At 38.3% G+C, this 17,839-nt stretch overlaps 2 protein-coding genes across 24 annotated transcripts in view; both read left to right on the forward strand.

The window, feature by feature from the left end:
* The window catches only part of GULP1 (GULP PTB domain containing engulfment adaptor 1), a 479,313-nt gene that overhangs the window by 397,824 nt on the left and 63,650 nt on the right, over positions 1 to 17,839 (forward strand). The window lies entirely within an intron of this gene.
* On the forward strand, positions 1,510 to 4,726 carry LOC142499293 (uncharacterized). The gene is made up of 3 exons (XM_075608450.1): positions 1,510 to 1,843; positions 2,466 to 2,538; positions 3,916 to 4,726. Exons 1-3 carry the CDS (start codon positions 1,823 to 1,825, stop codon positions 4,464 to 4,466), a joined length of 645 nt encoding a protein of 214 aa, XP_075464565.1. The 5' UTR covers positions 1,510 to 1,822; the 3' UTR covers positions 4,467 to 4,726.

The following is a 17,839-nucleotide window of genomic DNA, read 5'->3' on the forward strand; positions in this document are numbered from 1 at the left end:
GTTTGAGAATGATTACTTATGCTTGATGAATTACGTCCTGTTTATATTTACAAGTGACTTTATTTTATTAATATATATTTGATTTTGTTCAATACCCTTTCAAGCACATTACCATTCGTTATTAAGATATATGTATACCTAATATCTACGGATGTTATTTAATTATTGTTTAATTGTTTTTTAACTTATTTTCTTTTTTCTATATTTGTTTTTAACATTTTTGTATGTCCTTAGTTTTAACTTGTCTGGAGTGTCAATGTTTAGTATGAATAAAGCTATTGTTTTTTGTATCCTGATTGTGACGCATGGGAGTCAGTCGCCTAGCGGCGCGGAGCATTGGAGCGCTGTGTCTCGCGTCGACTGGCGTGCTGACGTCATGCGCCCATTCCATCAGACGTTCTTTGAGGGATGTGTTTTGGCATTTCAGTGTACCTTGGCCAGAGCTTTTTGCACTGGTGGCTGGGCACGTATGCCTCACCCCTCACGTCCTTTTGCGCACTGACGTCGCGTGTTTGTATTGGTAATGCACTCGTGCCGCGTCTCCCGACGTGTTGACATTACGCGTTCCGTGTCACGTGACGTACCCGTAAGTGATGGCGATTGGCTCCCATGGCATCGTGATCATGTACAAATTGTACTCCAGTTGGTAAGTGTGTATTCACCTTGATAAAGGGCTATCCATAGTCCGAAACGCGTTGGTGTTTTTGTTTGTTATTTTTGATCCATTAAACTAGCTTCAATTTTTATTATGGGAACGCAGTCTTGTTGTTATTTGCTGATCTGCCAGAACTGGATGTAGTGCTCTGTATTTTCTCCTCTCTCCTTCCTCATGTTCATCTACAGACGGAGGCACACTTAACCCTTGGATCACTGGAAACTTTGGACTTACTGCATATCGTGGACATTCATCCCATGTGAGTTTATTCCAGTTGACCTACTTTATTTGGATATTACTTTGATATTTCTCTACTGTTCCATGGAATTGGATTTTTAATTATACTGGTCACCGGCAGGTGTTTATGAATATATCCTTACTACTGTGCTACGTGGGATCATAGTATACCAGTTTACATCTTTTTGGACAGTTATTTACTCAATGGGTTAATTTTTCCAAACATCATGCTTACCACATTGTGGCTTTTTCTAGAGCACCATACAACATTTTTTCATATCCCTAAATCAGCACAGCTGGCTTAATTAGTGGCTCAGTATGACTGAGCCATTAATTGAGCCAGCTGTGCTGAAGTAGGGTTATCCTGAAAACCTGGCCTGTTTGCGGCCCTCAAGGACTGGAGTTGTGCAGGCCTGTCATAGAGCATGTTTTTCAAATATGTCTGTATTGTTACAGCTTTTGCCTATCATTCTACATATTGTCAATTCTGTATATCTTTCTATGTATACCCATTTGTAGTTTTGTTCGTGTGCCACATTTAAGATAAAAGAGCATGTTATAAAATGTTTGAAATACAACACACATTTTTGAGTCCTTACGAAAGAAGGTAATTAATAGTACACCATTATTTTATTATATTTAAAGGCAGGACCAGTTCAACGACCAGACGTCAATTATGGGAGAATATTCGATTATCAGTGTCCGCCTGTGGCAATCAGGTCAGGACACATAAAAATTGTCGGAAACGTTTTGACGATTTAAGAAGACATTTGAAGGAAGAAATTCAATTTGGCCGGAGACATGCTTCCGGCACTGGAGGGGGACCTCCAGCCTCACCTGTAATCTTAACTACGTTGGAGGAGCAGTTGCGTGACAAATTGTTGCCAGTCGTTATTGCTGGTTTGCCTGGTGATAGGGATATCGGCGTCTATGATGAAACATTTCCAGCAGGTCACTAATTTCACATGATTACATTTTGTATACAAATGTTGCATATAATTTGACACTACACAAATTGTATTGTAATCTTGTGTATTATATTACAATGTTTATTATATTTACATACTGTACATGAACACTTTTTTGGATGTTGTATTTTATCAATTACTTTTATAGAAGCCTTCTTAAATATATGAATTTACATATCTTATGTAGTTACATTTACATAGTATATTTCCTTTACAGCTGCGGCTAAGCTTAATCTAAAGCGTAACCGCAATTTTCTTTGCCTTTTTGTTTTTCACGCCAAATTTGGCCGCGCGCCAGCCGCATCTCACAGCCACGCGTGTCCGGTTCTCCAATCAGCGCCTAATGGCGCTGAAAAAAAAAAAAGCCTGCGTCTGAACGGGGTTTTAAATTACCTGCGGTGGCGGCCGCATTAGACTAATGCGGGCCGCCACTGTAGGTGCATAAGTTTGACAAGTGGAACATGTAGCATATACAGATGCTCCTCACAACTGAAATGTGAGAAATACAATGATAACAATTGTATTAATCTTAAGTACTCCCAGTTCAGATACTCTCATGAACAAATGTGTGATTGTCAAATAAATGTTTTTTATTCTTCATATAGTCCCCTGTGCGTCCCACGAGACAAGAAGAGGTGTCCACACCTGAATCTTCTGTGTCATCATCAGTAGTAGAAGGTGAGGCTATAATGTTCTTATTATAGAATATGTTCATTTATATGGAACAACAAACAGATGTATGAACACAGATCACATGCAGATCTTGGTGATATCGGCATACTTATTAATAGAAACTTGGCACATATGATGTTGCACTCATATAAATTTCACCAAGAGATAGGAGGGTGTGTGAAGTTATGCCTCACAAGTTAGCATTTCAAATTAATATATGTTGCTACTATCTAAGGTCACTACGAATGTAAACGTTTAAGAAATAAAAACATTCAAAAATCTCGTATTACATGAATAATTTGCCTCCACAGATATTCGTACTTGATGTTGAACATTAAATACTCACAAACTATAAAGTATTGCAAATCATTCCAGTGAGTCATCAGATATGTTTTATTTTTTATTTTGTACATAGTTTATCATAAATGTGCATCTAAAGTAGTACAATCACCAGCATTCATTAGTTACGAATATTACATGATGTAAACCATCGTTGTGCAAACTGTGTATGTAAAAATTATTTATGGTGGTGGCGCTGGCTCTGCCATGAAACGTGAGTGGGCACCGTAGTGTACGGTGCAGCCAAGCAACTTCAGCTACTTTCTGCTTCCCTATGCTTGCACCGTGGACGGGGCTTCTCTTGCACACAGACACAAGCATTCCTTCTTTTCCTGTCTGTTTTGTCGCTCCACTGTTAAGAAGCATGGGTGATTGGAACTTGCAGTACAGTAGTAGTAGTAGTTTCACCTGGGGTTGGGGGTGTTGTGATGTGTGTGTGTGTGTGATTTCATGCAGCAGTGCACAAACTGGGGGGCATACAGTCTCCCAACCTTGGCGCTTGTGGAGTCAAAATGGTTTCACTTTGACTGTTGCTGAGCGTGTTTCAATGTATACACACAGCCACACAAACACACACAGATATTGGGCCGATCCATGCCACCCCGCTTGTGTGCCAAATTATGCTGGACACCCTGTGTTCATGCTTTCAGAGTTGGTGATGTCACCGCTCTCAGTGGCAGCAGCATAATGTAGCTACTGAAAAATGTCAAAATAAGTATTTACACATTTGTATTTACATTGTATACCGTAAAAAAAAAAAAAGGACGATTTTTATCAGGCAGGGGGGGGGGTCACAATAACTTGCATGGATGAAAAGGGGGCTCTGCATAATCATTTAGATCAACCCTGATGTAATCATTCACTCAATCGATCATGTTACAATGTCGGTAAATAATGCCACATCAAAGTAATTTATAAACAATTATTTTATATGAATATAATTATAATTTTACTTCTCAGGAATTTGAGCAACACACATGCTTACATAAAAATATGTGAACAATGTTAAATGTGACTTAGGTGTTTTGTTTTTTCTACATACAGAGATTGAACATAACGATCTTCCGAGTCCAGTATTAACACAAACACATCAAGTACATCATGCCAGGAACCAACAAGACAGTTTGGCAGCAATTGATGCCTCCGAAGCAAGGATGATTCAAATTCAAAATACCCACCATCAGGAAATTATGGGAGTACATCAAACTATGGCATCAGAAATGAGGAATATTAAAAATATCATCGGCAAAATCCCAGGAGAATTGCATATAATGAATATCACACTCAAAACTTTTGTAAACACTCTAATACAAGGGAATCAACTTCAGACAAAGTCAACAGCAAATGAAGGCCACTTTAGCGCAAACAATGATGGCTCTTTCTATGGTGGCGTTTTGTCACCACAAACTGATGTGCAACTTTCATCCAATGATGACTTCTCTGAAGTAAGAATCTTTCATCTTGAATCTCCAACAATGGTTGAAGCGATGCAGACATCTAGTACAGGTGAAATTCTTGAAGAGGCACCTGAAATAAGGTTAAAAAAAAAGAAAATTATCAACTACACAAACAGAAAGAACTTCCTTTTTCTGTAAAACATTGACAAAAACTGCTCCTGTCTATACCAAGGCACAAGGTGCACCTGTCTATACCCAGGCACAAAGTGCTCCAGTCTATACTCAGGCATAAAGTGCTCCAGTCTATACCCAGGCACAAAGTGCTCCAGTCTATACCCAGGCACAAAGTGCACTTGTCTTTAACCAGCCACAAACTCTTCCAGTCTATACCCAGGCACAAGGTGCACCTGTCTATACCCAGGCACAAAGTGCTCCAGTCTATACTCAGGCATAAAGTGCTCCAGTCTATACCCAGGCACAAAGTGCTCCAGTCTATACCCAGGCACAAAGTGCACTTGTCTTTAACCAGCCACAAACTCTTCCAGTCTATACCCAGGCACAAAGTGCTCCAGTCTATACCCAGGCACAAGGTGCTCCAGTCGATACCCAGGCACAAGGTGCACCTGTCTATACCCAGGCACAAAGTTCTCCAGTCTATACCCAGGCACAAAGTGCTCCAGTCTATACCCAGGCACAAGGTGCTCCAGTCTATACTCAGGCACAAGGTGCACCTGTCTATACCCAGGCACAAAGTGCTCCAGTCTATACCCAGGCACAAAGTGCTCCAGTCTATACCCAGGCACAAGGTGCTCAAGTCTATACCCAGGCACAGGGTGCACCTGTCTATACCCAAGCACAAGGTGCACCTGTCTATACCCAGGCACAATGTGCACCTGTCTTTAACCAGCCACAAACTCTTCCAGTCTATACCCAGGCACAAGGTGCTCCAGTCTATACCCAGGCACAAAGTGCTCCAATCTACACCCAGGCACAAAGTGCACCTGTCTTTAACCAGCCACAAACTCTTCCAGTCTATACCCAGGCACAGAGTGCTCCAGTCTATACCCAGGCACAAAGTGCACCTGTCTTTAACCAGCCACAAACTCTTCCAGTCTATACCCAGCCACAAAGTGCAACAGCAATTGTTCAGCCACAAAGTGCAGCAGCAATTGTCCAGCCACACAGTGCAGCAGCAATTGTCCAGCCACAAAGTGCAGCAGCAAATGTCCAGCCACAAAGTGCAGCAGCAATGTCCAGCCACAAAGTGCAGAAGCAATTGTCCAGCCACAAAGTGCAGCAGCAATTGTCCAGCCACAAAGTGCAGCAGCAATTGTCCAGCCACAAAGTGCAGCAGTCATGACCCAGAAAACCATGACAAGTAACAGAGGAGGTAGGCCACGAAAAAACTGAAAGGGAGCCATCAAACAGGCCAGTTACTCGGTCACAAATCAAAAAATCAAAAAAATAAACACATGATTTTTTCTATGAATATTTGTTTGTGTTGTTGTTGTTGTTGTTGTTGTTGTTATTGGTGTGCCAACAAATGCATACATATTTTATAGTTTAGTGATTTTAATGTGTTGTGAAGGTGAAATTAGATAGCATTCAGATTCATTTGTCCATTAATAAATGTTTTTACATTATTACACATTTTTGGTTGTTAAACAAAAATGCTAATTATGTAAAGATTATAATAGACAAATGTCCATAACAATTTAAGACAAATGTAGTTTTCCCATAGACAAATTGTATGTCATATTACTCAAATTTGTGTTTTGAAAAGTAATCTACATTAGTACTTGAACATAGATAATTATTGAATTGTCATTCTATTACACTGTATACAAAAGTTGATACACTTAACGTTATATGTAATAAGTACATACAAATTTAAAATATTAATAAAAATACTATGTACATAATATATGACATAAAAGAAAACGTTAACTTTCTGTATGAATGTCATTCTCATTCTACTTTATGAATTAACAAGGTATGAATGTATGTGTGTATGTAAATACAAACAAAATATACAGCTCACTAAAGTAATAATGTTGTGTTAAATGGGTGTGCCCAAAACGCCTAGTGTGACCTTGGGTGCAATTGATGAGCTGATATTAATGAATAAACAAAAAATTGGAAGGCAGGAGCATATTAGTGCCTATTGCTCCTTATAGGATATTGTCTTAGTAGCACTGGTTTATTTGGACGGCATGTTCATATACCACAGGTTCATTTGTATGCTGCTTGTATCTTTTTAGCAGAGTGTTTAGTCACAGCTGTTTCCAGGCATCTATACTTTCTATCATCTATATTTGTGATTGATTTGTGTGCTGTGTATGTCAACATCATTAGGCGTAGAGACAATCCACGTACCACCAACTTGTTATTGTGTTGTATCTACAGTGACAATATTACATTTTATTAGTTTAAAACAGCAGTTTATTATTTATCAACACACTGTTAGGTGCTACATCCCACAATTACAGGTTGGTTTGATCGATATGCTACGCCTTATGCCGCACAACACATGTATGTTGGTATAGTGATTAGAGTCTTGTAAGTGGTTGTTATTCAGAGATCCTATGTTCTATAATAATAGGCAACATTAGGTGTTAATTAGCTCTTCTGATTCATTTCAGATATATGCCATAGCGTTATACACCTTGAGCCCAACCCTACCTCCCCATCCCCCTCCCTGTATAAGTACATTGTGTGTATATTAATACTATTCTGTATGTAGAATTTATTTTCATAAGATAATTATTAAACGTTAAGTTTTAACCGCCCAGGAGTGCGTTTGAAAAGTGAGCTTCTAGTTGGTAGACGGAGGCACTAATATGCTCTTGCCTTCCAATTTTATGTTTATTTATGTGTGTATGTATGTGTAAAAAAACTTCTATGTGTTTTGTGGCTTACAGTAGCCACAGGGCTGAGTCGAACACTCACCCGGTTTGTCCCGCAGCTGCTTCCCGGCTGGCGCCGAACTTGGCCACGCGCCAGCCGGAGCTCCTCCTGACGTTCTCTCCCCCTTACGTTCTCTCCCCCTTGCGTCCTCTCCCTCTTCGTCTCCGGGTCCCCTGGGTCCCCCTCTCCTTTCCCACACACCCACCCTACCCTGCTCCACCTTTGGGAGACCTGGGCACGCGCGCCATGCGCGCACGCACCCTTTGCAGTGTGACCGCGCATCAGTGACGCGCGGCACGCTGCGTAAAAAAAAAAACCCGCGTCTTCACACGGTTTTCAGTGGCGGCCGCTGTAGACTCAGCTGTGTCGCCACTGTACATGTAATATGAATGAATGAATGTATGTGTATATATAGATATATAGATATAGATAGATATATGTGTATATATATATATATATATATATATATATATATATATATGTATGTATACATATATGTATATATATTAGTGTGTGTATAAATCTCTTCTCTATAGCTATACAGATACATTGACATATATAGATAGACATGTTTCTCTCTATATACAGAGTAGTCTCCCTCTATATACAGAGTAGTCTCTGTATAGTGAGATTATTATCTATACAGATGTGCATTTAGATATATCTGTATATACAGATATATAGAAACTTCATGCAAATATATATTATATCTACATATAGATGGCTAGAAAGCAACATACATATATTTTTTACATAGAAAACACAGAACAATATATATATATATATATATATATATATATATATATATATATAATCAAAAAATAAATAGATGATACCGTTCTGTGGCTAACGAAATGCTTTTATTTGTGCGAGCTTTCGAGATACACTGATCTCTTCTTCCGGCGATGTTACAATGAATGAAGCAAGGATAACTTAAAAACAGTGTCTCTTGGAATGTTATCTGTGCTTCTCCTTCCCCCGGTGTGGATGTGTTTTATGGCTAGAGGTGTCAAAGGGTAACTGAAAGCAAGTGAAGAAAGAGTGTGTATGTGTATCAGTGTGAATAAAAATGAATGGAGAGCCCACAGTATAAACAGTGCTCTACACAAGGTGTGTGTGGAGTGAGAGGGATATAAATGGTGTGGGTGGGTGTGGAAATGTGAGAGTTTGTAGCACAACTAAAAGTGTGTGTGGATACTATGTGGTCCCTATTGGTGTATATGGATGGAAAAATAAGGAGTATTAGTATGTGTGAGAGACAGCTGTGTGTGCATACATATAGCACAGTATGTACAGACATGGCCTTTAGCGCTCATGGGAAGAGAGTTCGCTAGTGTCATTAATGACTCATAAAATTTCGATCTCTGTTTAGGCCACTGCTAAGTGTCCCGAACAGTTGCATAAATTTGTATTCATGCAACCGTCCCTCTTTTGGGGTTTTAAGATTACCTTTGAGTATGGCAACCCTCAGATCGTTCATCTTATGGCCAGAGTCAGAGAAATGTACTGATACCTCTACATGTATATATATATATATATATATATATATATATATATATATATATATATATATATATATATATATATATATATATATATATATATATATGCAGTGTTCAACAAACCTATACATTTGCATGCCCCGGGCGAGTGGATTTAACATCGTGGCGAGCTCCTGTTGGCCCAAGCAGCACACTTGTGGTACTAGGTGGCGAGTAGATTTTTTTGTTCGGCGAGTAGATTTTTGAGTGATTTGTAGACCACTGTATATATATATATATTGTTCTGTGTAGTGTGTGTATATATATATATATATATATATATATATATATATATATATATATATATATATATATATATACATATAGTATTTGTTGAGTAGATGTATACAAACATATTCAGTGTGTTGGTATTGTTGTATATATGTGTGTTATAATGGTTATAAATAACAAATTAGCTTACTTCACCGCAAAATATTTATCTTTTGAAATGTAAACACACTTTTGTGGCAGAATAATTGGGTAAACATTGCATTACAAATCATTACCAATTAGAAAAATCTTTGTATTTTAAGTATTTGCTCATGCTCTTATTTATAAACACCTGGTTGTGGGAGTCTAGGAGCTGTAAAAAGTCCCTTTTGTATTTTAACCTTGAGAATAACGTCACATTGATAAAAGGTATCCAATTGTGTATTTGCAAGAGATGCTTTGAAATTGTCATTCTTAAAGAAAAACTACAAGGTAATAGACATGGCTTCAAGTGTGAGATGACCACTCAAATCATACAAATTTTTACTTTTTGAAGCGATCAAATCACAACAAGATAAACGAGCAACTCTCCGTGAGATTTATGCATTTATTGCCGACAAATATCCTTACTATAAAGAAGCAACAAAAAAACAAACAAATCAAAAACAATGGAAAGTATCAGTCCGTTACAACTTATCAAAGAATTAATGTTTTGAACGAGTCTACCCCCGGCCTGGTCAAATGTACTATTGCTGGAAAGTTGTGGATTCGTTTAAGATTACTTTTGAACATGGAACATATCTTCTGCTAAATAGCTACTTCTTACGTAATCCCCATAACAACCAACGTTCACAGAGTGCTGTCTCGTACCGAAGCCAACAACAGTGCGTACCACAATGTGAGATGCAATGTGGAGGTAACTACAAACGTACATGGACAAAACCTGTTTGCATGGGAAAACAGAGAACCTGTGTACCTGCCTCAGCCCGTGTCCTGGCCACGAACCGCTGCGGAACCATATGACGGTGTCACCGAGATGTATGCGCCTCCGGATCACAGTATTGACTCAACCATGGGTTATCCGTGTCTGCATTGCAGCGGCGGCAAAAGCGGCAGCAGCAGCATATTCCAGCAAGCTCTTTTTTGACTTCGAAAAAAAGGTAAACATTGTTATACTTTAACAATCACAAAGCTAATTATATTTTACAATAACACTGCATCGTATGCAGCATATCACTCACGCATGCACCACACAAAAAACATGTAGTGTAAACTAGCACACATTATGTACATATAGATTATTAAAGTTTGTGAACAAAATCCTTGTGTCAAAATGACATCAGAAATGTCAAGGTTTTGTTGCGAAATGTTATACCATTTTGTCGAACATTACACATGTATATACACACACACACGGTGATGTACAATCAATTGTTTACTATTCCCCATCGGCTAATGTGAACGTCGCGTAAATCTGTGACGTGGATACGTGATCATGTGACAATGCGGACTCACAACTATGACGAGCTACATGGAGGCGCCAATATGATGTGCGCGCACAAGCTCTGTTGCGTGTGGACACTTATTATGTACGCATACAAAGAAACGCTCACACCAAGATTAAGGATAAACGCTTGTACTTTGACATTACACAACTTTGAATTGAAGCATATGTGTACCTTTTGCGTAAACATGTACACTCATTTTCATCATATGAAATCACACTCATGATAACATAATCATTGTATTGCAAACTTTGATAATTATGTCCTTTGTATTTCAGAAATATCATTCAGAGATGGAGTAACAATCAATGAAATGGCCTGGCTACAATAAGAGAGTTTGCAGATTTGACACGTGTCAAAGTTAGAATGAATGTTACAATGCTTGCAAACACTGTAGCACTGATTTATATAGTGAAGCTTCTTTCCGTTTATAGTTAATGTTAAACATATTTTACTTCCACATTTATATATTCATAATTTCCAAGGAGTGTAATAATACCAGTAGTTAAATATCTATAAATATTTGCAATTCAAATATATTTCACAGTGTGATCAGATTGAAAACTGTTAAACGTAATACATTTGATTTGATTATGTATATGTTTCCCATATGTTCTACATATAGCATTATCTATACCAAAACTGAACAGCAATACTTTTTCAATAAATGTATTCATAAAGTTATTCAAATGCATGTGTAATGATACATTTCACATTTCTATTGTATTTTCAACATTTCTATTGATATAATGATTTGAATAAATGGTGACAAATCTCCCATAAAATTCTAACTACATAACAAATTGACAGGGGATGTAAATAATCACACATTATCTAAAGTTTAAATGAAACTACATATACTCTATATAATTTAGCATGCTTGGTAACATACACATTCATACAATGTAATTCATATAAAGCTTTGAAAGAAATTCCTCTCACACCCCTCTCCTCTCCCCAGTCTCCTCTCCCCCCTCTCATTATTAGTGTATGCACATTTAAATTACTTACACTGTTCTGCAAACCGAATTTTCAGCATGATCACACATCGAAAAACGCTTCTAATCCTGAAACTGAATAGGTGAAATGACATGCAAATTAACACACAGTGACACCTTTTACAAGAACTCGCTCGATACATACATACATAAACACACATTACCAGCTATGTACAAATCCTACAGCCACCACATCATAAATATATATGGATGTAAATGTAAAATAAGAGTGCTGCTGTGCGTGGCAAATGTATACTACAAAAGACAGGGGTGGCCAATGCTACAGCAGCGGCAGCTTTTATTCGAGTAAAAGCCGCCGGCTGCATGCGTCTGGGAAGCGGGTAGCCGCGGCGCGTGGCGGCGCACTGTGACGTCACAGTCACATGCGCGGCCGGCTTCCCCGTCTTCCCCGGCTTCCCCAGGCTTCCCCGACACCCCTGGAGATCAAGTTAAGGTAAGCGGGGGTGCGGGGAAGCAGAGGGGCAGAGCAGGAGCCGGGTTCGGGGTCGGGAAGGGGAGTAAATTGCGCGCGAAGTGGAGGGGGGGTGCGTGGGGGAAACGCGGCGGCGCGCGGTTATTACTGGCGGCAGCTGGGGTAGATCCCGGCATGCCGCCGGCATTTAGTTCAATAAAAGATGTCGCTACTGTACTTCCAATTGGCGACACATATATGGTCATAAGTATAAAGTTAAACAAATGCTACAATAATAATAAGAATTTAGGAGTAATTTAGTTTCAACCTATGTCCAAAGCGTACGAACCCTGCATAGCAAACGTCAAGGTATATGTATAAAAAGATTATACTTATTACCATATATGTTTTGTGAATTGCATACATACATACATACATACATACACAAAAATGCAATGTGTACAATGTGCAATTAATGGATCATTTTAAAAGTGTGATTTTGAAAACATATTCATTTGATGATATTTGAATGTGCTGAGCAATATCAATGACACTTTATTTATCAATATATTATCATTGGGAAACATGAATGGTTGTGAAAAATTTAATCAGATACCAATATTATTCCTCCAATTATAGAAGATAAACCTAGAGAGAATGTAAGGCATACTGAGGATAACAGCAGGGATGTTCGCCCCAAATGGAGCGACCATCCAGACTACATTCAAGACAAGCACAGATCCCCCTTCAGATCTCCCTATTGGTCAGACAGACGATTTGATAGGAGGTCCCCTGATAGATATTATAGACCCAGGTATGATTGGCAACCCAGAGGGTACCATAACAAAAGGTACAATAGGGAGGGGGGGCATACATCAAGAGAAGAAAGATACCACCCAAGAAGGGATGAAAGAGAGGAAAAACACAGAAGTGAACCACAAAAAGACAAGCCACAACAGAAGGGTGACGTTTCAACCAACACTGGGAATGTTTTTTTTAGAGAGAGCCAAGTCTCCGAGACAGAAAGAGACCAACAGGACAATGAGCCAGAAAGAGGGGGAACCGATGCCAGTCGATACATCAGGAAACTCACTATTAAGAGATTCTTTGCTAATAAGAGTGTAGAACAAAGAAACTGGAGTAATCCAATAGTAGAACCCGCAGACACCATGAACATCATATACCCAGAGTTTATACACACAAATCTGAGAAACAAATCAACCTTTTACCCGAAAGGAAGTAAGGGCAATTTCCTAGATGTATTTGACAAACTAATCATAAAAGATTTGGAGGATCTGGTCACAAGCAAGAGTAAATATAGATCCAATATGACAAAGGAAGAATGTGAGGCGGTTAAGTCTCTGGCAGAAGATACTTCCCTGGTAATTAAACAAGCAGACAACGGGGGTGGTATCGTCCGTATGAACAGGACTGATTACATTAGGGAAGCAGAGAGACTCTTGAATGATGAGTTAACCTATGTTTAGCTAGACAAAGATCCTATTAAAACTTATCAAAAAGAACTTGCAACAATATTGGAAAAGGGGAGGATTTCAGGGATTTTAAATAAAAGAGAATTTGACATTTTGTCTATTAGTAACCCCAGGCTGCCTATTTTTTATATTCTGCCGAAAGTGCACAAATCCTTGACTCACCCTCCTGGCCGCCCTATAATCTCAGGGATTGGGTCGGTTACCCAGAATTTCTCTGAGTACATCGACCATTTTTTACAAAAATATGTAGTTGGATTAAGGTCATATCTCAAGGACACCACGGACGTCATTAACATCCTGACAGATTCAGGGTGGACTGATGGTTGCTTGTTAGCGACGTGCGATGTCACTTCCCTGTACACGTCAATAGGGCATGTGCAGGGATGTGCAGCCATAAAGAAAGTTTTAGAAAGTTTTAGAATCAGATTCAGACATGATGACTGATCAGTTAGAGTTTTTATCCTTGACCATAACTATTTTAATTTTAATGGTCAGTATTTCCTCCAGAGATGTGGTACCGCCATGGGCACCAAGTTTGCGCCAAGCTATGCCAATCTATTTATGGGCATCTGGGAGGACGATTACATCTGGTCCTACCCAGGGCTCGGCGTGATCTGGGTCCTGTGGCGGCGCTACATCGATGATGTCTTTATTGTATGGAAAGGCAGCGATGCTGCACTGAAGGATTTTATGGTCTCTATTAATAATAACAATGCCAATCTGAATTTCACCTATCAATATAGCACACATTCTATTGATTTCTTAGATTTAACCATCTTTGTGGAAGATAATATATTGAAGAGTCGTACGTATTTTAAACCTGTGGACACTAACAATTTCATACTAACATCTAGTTGCCATCATCCCCATTGGGTTGACAATGTCCCTTTTGGACAATATTGGCGGCTTAAACGGAATTGCACGAATGAAGAGGATTTTGAGTCACAGTCTGAAATTCTAACTAAAAGGTTTTTAGAACGAGAATATTAAAAAGAGAAATTAGAGGAGGCTATTCGTAAAACCAGACTATTGGACAGAAAAGACCTTCTAAAACCTAGAGCGAAAGGGGATAATTCCAGCCAAAAGACCAATTTAGATTGGGCTTTTCTTGCGAACTATAACAGAGAAGCAGTCAATATAAGGAAAATAATAAGAAAGCACTGGCATCTAGTGAAGAATGATCCAGTGCTTAAAGAAATCGTACCTGATATGCTTCAAGTTATATATAGGAAACGTAAAAATTTGAAGAATCAACTAGCTCCTAGTGCCCTGATAGAGGAAAAAAAGATCCCCAATGATAACTGGTTGAGACCGATCAAAGGCTTTTTTGGCTGTCTTTCATGCAAGGCCTGTAGGAATAAAGATACAACTAACAGGTCCTTTCGGTCAAATGTCACAGGAGAAACTTTTGACATTGACAGCCATATTACTTGTCTTACAGAATACGTCATTTATGTACTGGAGTGCCCATGCGGCCTCCAATACATAGGGAAGACAACACAACCTCTCAAAGTGAGAATTTTAGAACACCTGGGTAACATCAGAAGAAAACTTCCCACACACAGTGTATCTCGACATTATGAACTGAGCCACCAATCAGATCCCAATAGCTTGAAATATTAAGGGATTGAACACGTAAAATTACACTGGAGGGGCGGTAACAGGGAGACAGAATTAACAAAGAGAGAAACACACTGGATTTATAAATTAAAGACTCTGATCCCGTCAGGTCTTAATGTTGATTTTGAGTTGGGAGCTTTCTTAGTGTGATTATACTTTATTTCATTTTAATTTGCAATACATTTTTCTTTACTGACGGTTGTAATGAGATGTGAAACCAGTGATGTTAAGATGGGTGAATATACCATGTTTCATTGCTGTTTTATATGCTTTTTTCTTTTACATGTACGTTTGATACATTTCAGATCCACTAAGGTATGTAGCTGCTTTCAATGAATATGACTGGAGATCTTATATATTCAAAAAGCAATTAATAATACTTTTCTCAACAACCAATATTATAAAAAAATTATTTTTTCAAATAATTAGATTACTGGCTGGTATCTGTATACTGTCCCAAAAATCATTCTGCTTTTTCATTACTTTTTACGCTTTTGGACCATGATACATAACCCAAAATGATAGTGGATTTCTGCAGTTTTTCTCACTGTTTTAAAATTTTAATATGTGGCCTTTTTAAGATATTCTCCGAAAGTATATTATGTGCTTGCTAACTTTGTTCTCTTTTATTTCATATATGCTGCCTGGTTGGACTACAAGGATAGCAATTAGAATTAGTTAGGATTTTAGTAATTTTTACTGTAATAAAGATACTATTCTTTATTTTAAAATTGGTCATTTAACTATTAGAGTGAACCATTAAAAATCTTAAACAGTAGCAATAATTGTAATTTGTATGTATTTTTTTAAATATGTTTATATTCTTTCAAAATGTACTTTTAGAACTACTTTTTATCAGTATTGTATAAACACTGCTTTTTGGGTATATTTCTAACTGTATGCAATGTCTTTCCATTACTGACTACTCAATTTAAGAGGGTTTGTGACCTGTTGTCCATTCCCAACACTGTGTCACTAAGACAATGTGGCTGATAAAGTTATACAAGGGGTCTGTAAGTTTTTGTCCCAACGGCGGCCATCTTGGATTGGCTTTGTATCATGTATTCCAACACTGTGTCACTAAGACAACGTGGCTGATAAAGTTATACAAGGGGTTTGTAAGTTTTTGTCCCGGTGGTGGCCATCTTGGATTGGCTTTGTATCATACATTCCAATACTGTGTCACTAAGACAATGTGGCTGATAAAGTTATACAAGGGGTTTGTCAGTTTTTGTCCCGATGGCGGAAATCTTGGATTGGCTTTGTATCATGTATCCCAGGTGACTGTGGTCACAGATGTAGCGCATTAATCCCACATCACCAGAGACCATTATACACCACCAATGAAGAGCTAACTGACTGTATTAAGAGCAAGTGTAGGATAGGGTGCCAGATTCCTGACGAAGCTAGTTCTCTAGCGAAACGCGTCGAATCGAGGCAGATACCAAGACACGTGGAGGAGAGACGCTGAGCTATTTGTTGCTTCTTGCGGCCGCAATTAGGAGCACCTGTGGTGGAGCGTCTTCATTCCAAACCTAATCGCGATTCCTGGAGAGGAAGGGGCGGTGAGATCATCATATGCCTGTACCTCTGATTCCTTATTGCCTGATAACTTCTTATACTTTGTAAGTGAGCACTTGTGAAGTGTTTTTTAATTCATTAAATTGTTGCAAAGTTCGCGCTATGGTGTGTTCTTGTCCTCTGCTGTAGTGCACCCTATCCATCCTATCCTGGTCCCCAGACGCCCCTCTACGTGGGACTACTGTTCGTGTACACTTTGTGTGAAATGCCTTTTCTCACTGTCTGCTTGTGAGTATAACCTTTGCAGAATTTCATAGGATTATCATTTTTGTGCTATACAGTACTGTACTATTTTTGTGATCTCTCTTTTACATGTGCATGGTGTCCCGCTCCCTTGTCACCTCTATCCACTACGAAAAATTTAATTACAACACTTATATTTTAATTTAATATTTTAAACCATACAACCTATTCCATACAAACATTACATTTTGTAACATGAAAATGTATTATTGAAAGAATCTTGTATGTATCACAATATTATATCTGTGCAATAAGAATAGGTAGACAACAAACATATTGTCATGCAATTGATGTTCTTCTTCAAATTTGACATGTGTTGTCCTACATACACATTCAGTGTTCCCTTCGCGCATGAGTGGAGTGAGGCAACTGTTCATACGTATACGTTACACAATGTATGAAAGAACAATGTCAAACAGTGTCCAACACAGCAAACATGGAGCAAACACCAACAACACAATACAGTCAGAAAATGTTGCAACACATCTATGTAAAAATATAAATATAACAACATGATGCTGTAACAATACATGTGACTGTGTATGCCCCTATTCGTCATTATTTGTAATTAATTGTGTTCCATTAACATTGTTCACATGAACATCCACGCAATTTCAACATGTTAACAAACATACATGTGATTATTGAACAATAAATAATATGTATGCAACATTTAGAAGGGAATATGCTATAGTTGCATAATGTCATAACATGTAATAAAACCATGCGAGCTTATGTAAAAAGTAATGAACATTCTATAGTTTGAAGCTATGTAAATTAGTAAGATGAATTCACATGTTTTCTTGGAACACTCGTGAATTTTGCACAAATATTCCATGTGTTTCCCTCATATTCAGCAACAAGAGAGATGATCCAAGGCTCCATGGATTTTTGGAAAAATAATTTATTGAGGATACCCAAGTGTATCTAGAATAAATTATTTGTCTACAAATCCATAGAGCCTTGGATCATCTCTTGTTGCTGTATCCCTGGATTGTTGCAGATAGCCATCCCTGAACCAGGAGCTACGGTATTGCGCAAGTCTCGCAGTTTTTTGCATT

This window comes from Ascaphus truei, chromosome 7 (genome assembly GCF_040206685.1).
Source record: "Ascaphus truei isolate aAscTru1 chromosome 7, aAscTru1.hap1, whole genome shotgun sequence".
NCBI classification, from domain to species: Eukaryota; Metazoa; Chordata; class Amphibia; order Anura; family Ascaphidae; genus Ascaphus; species Ascaphus truei.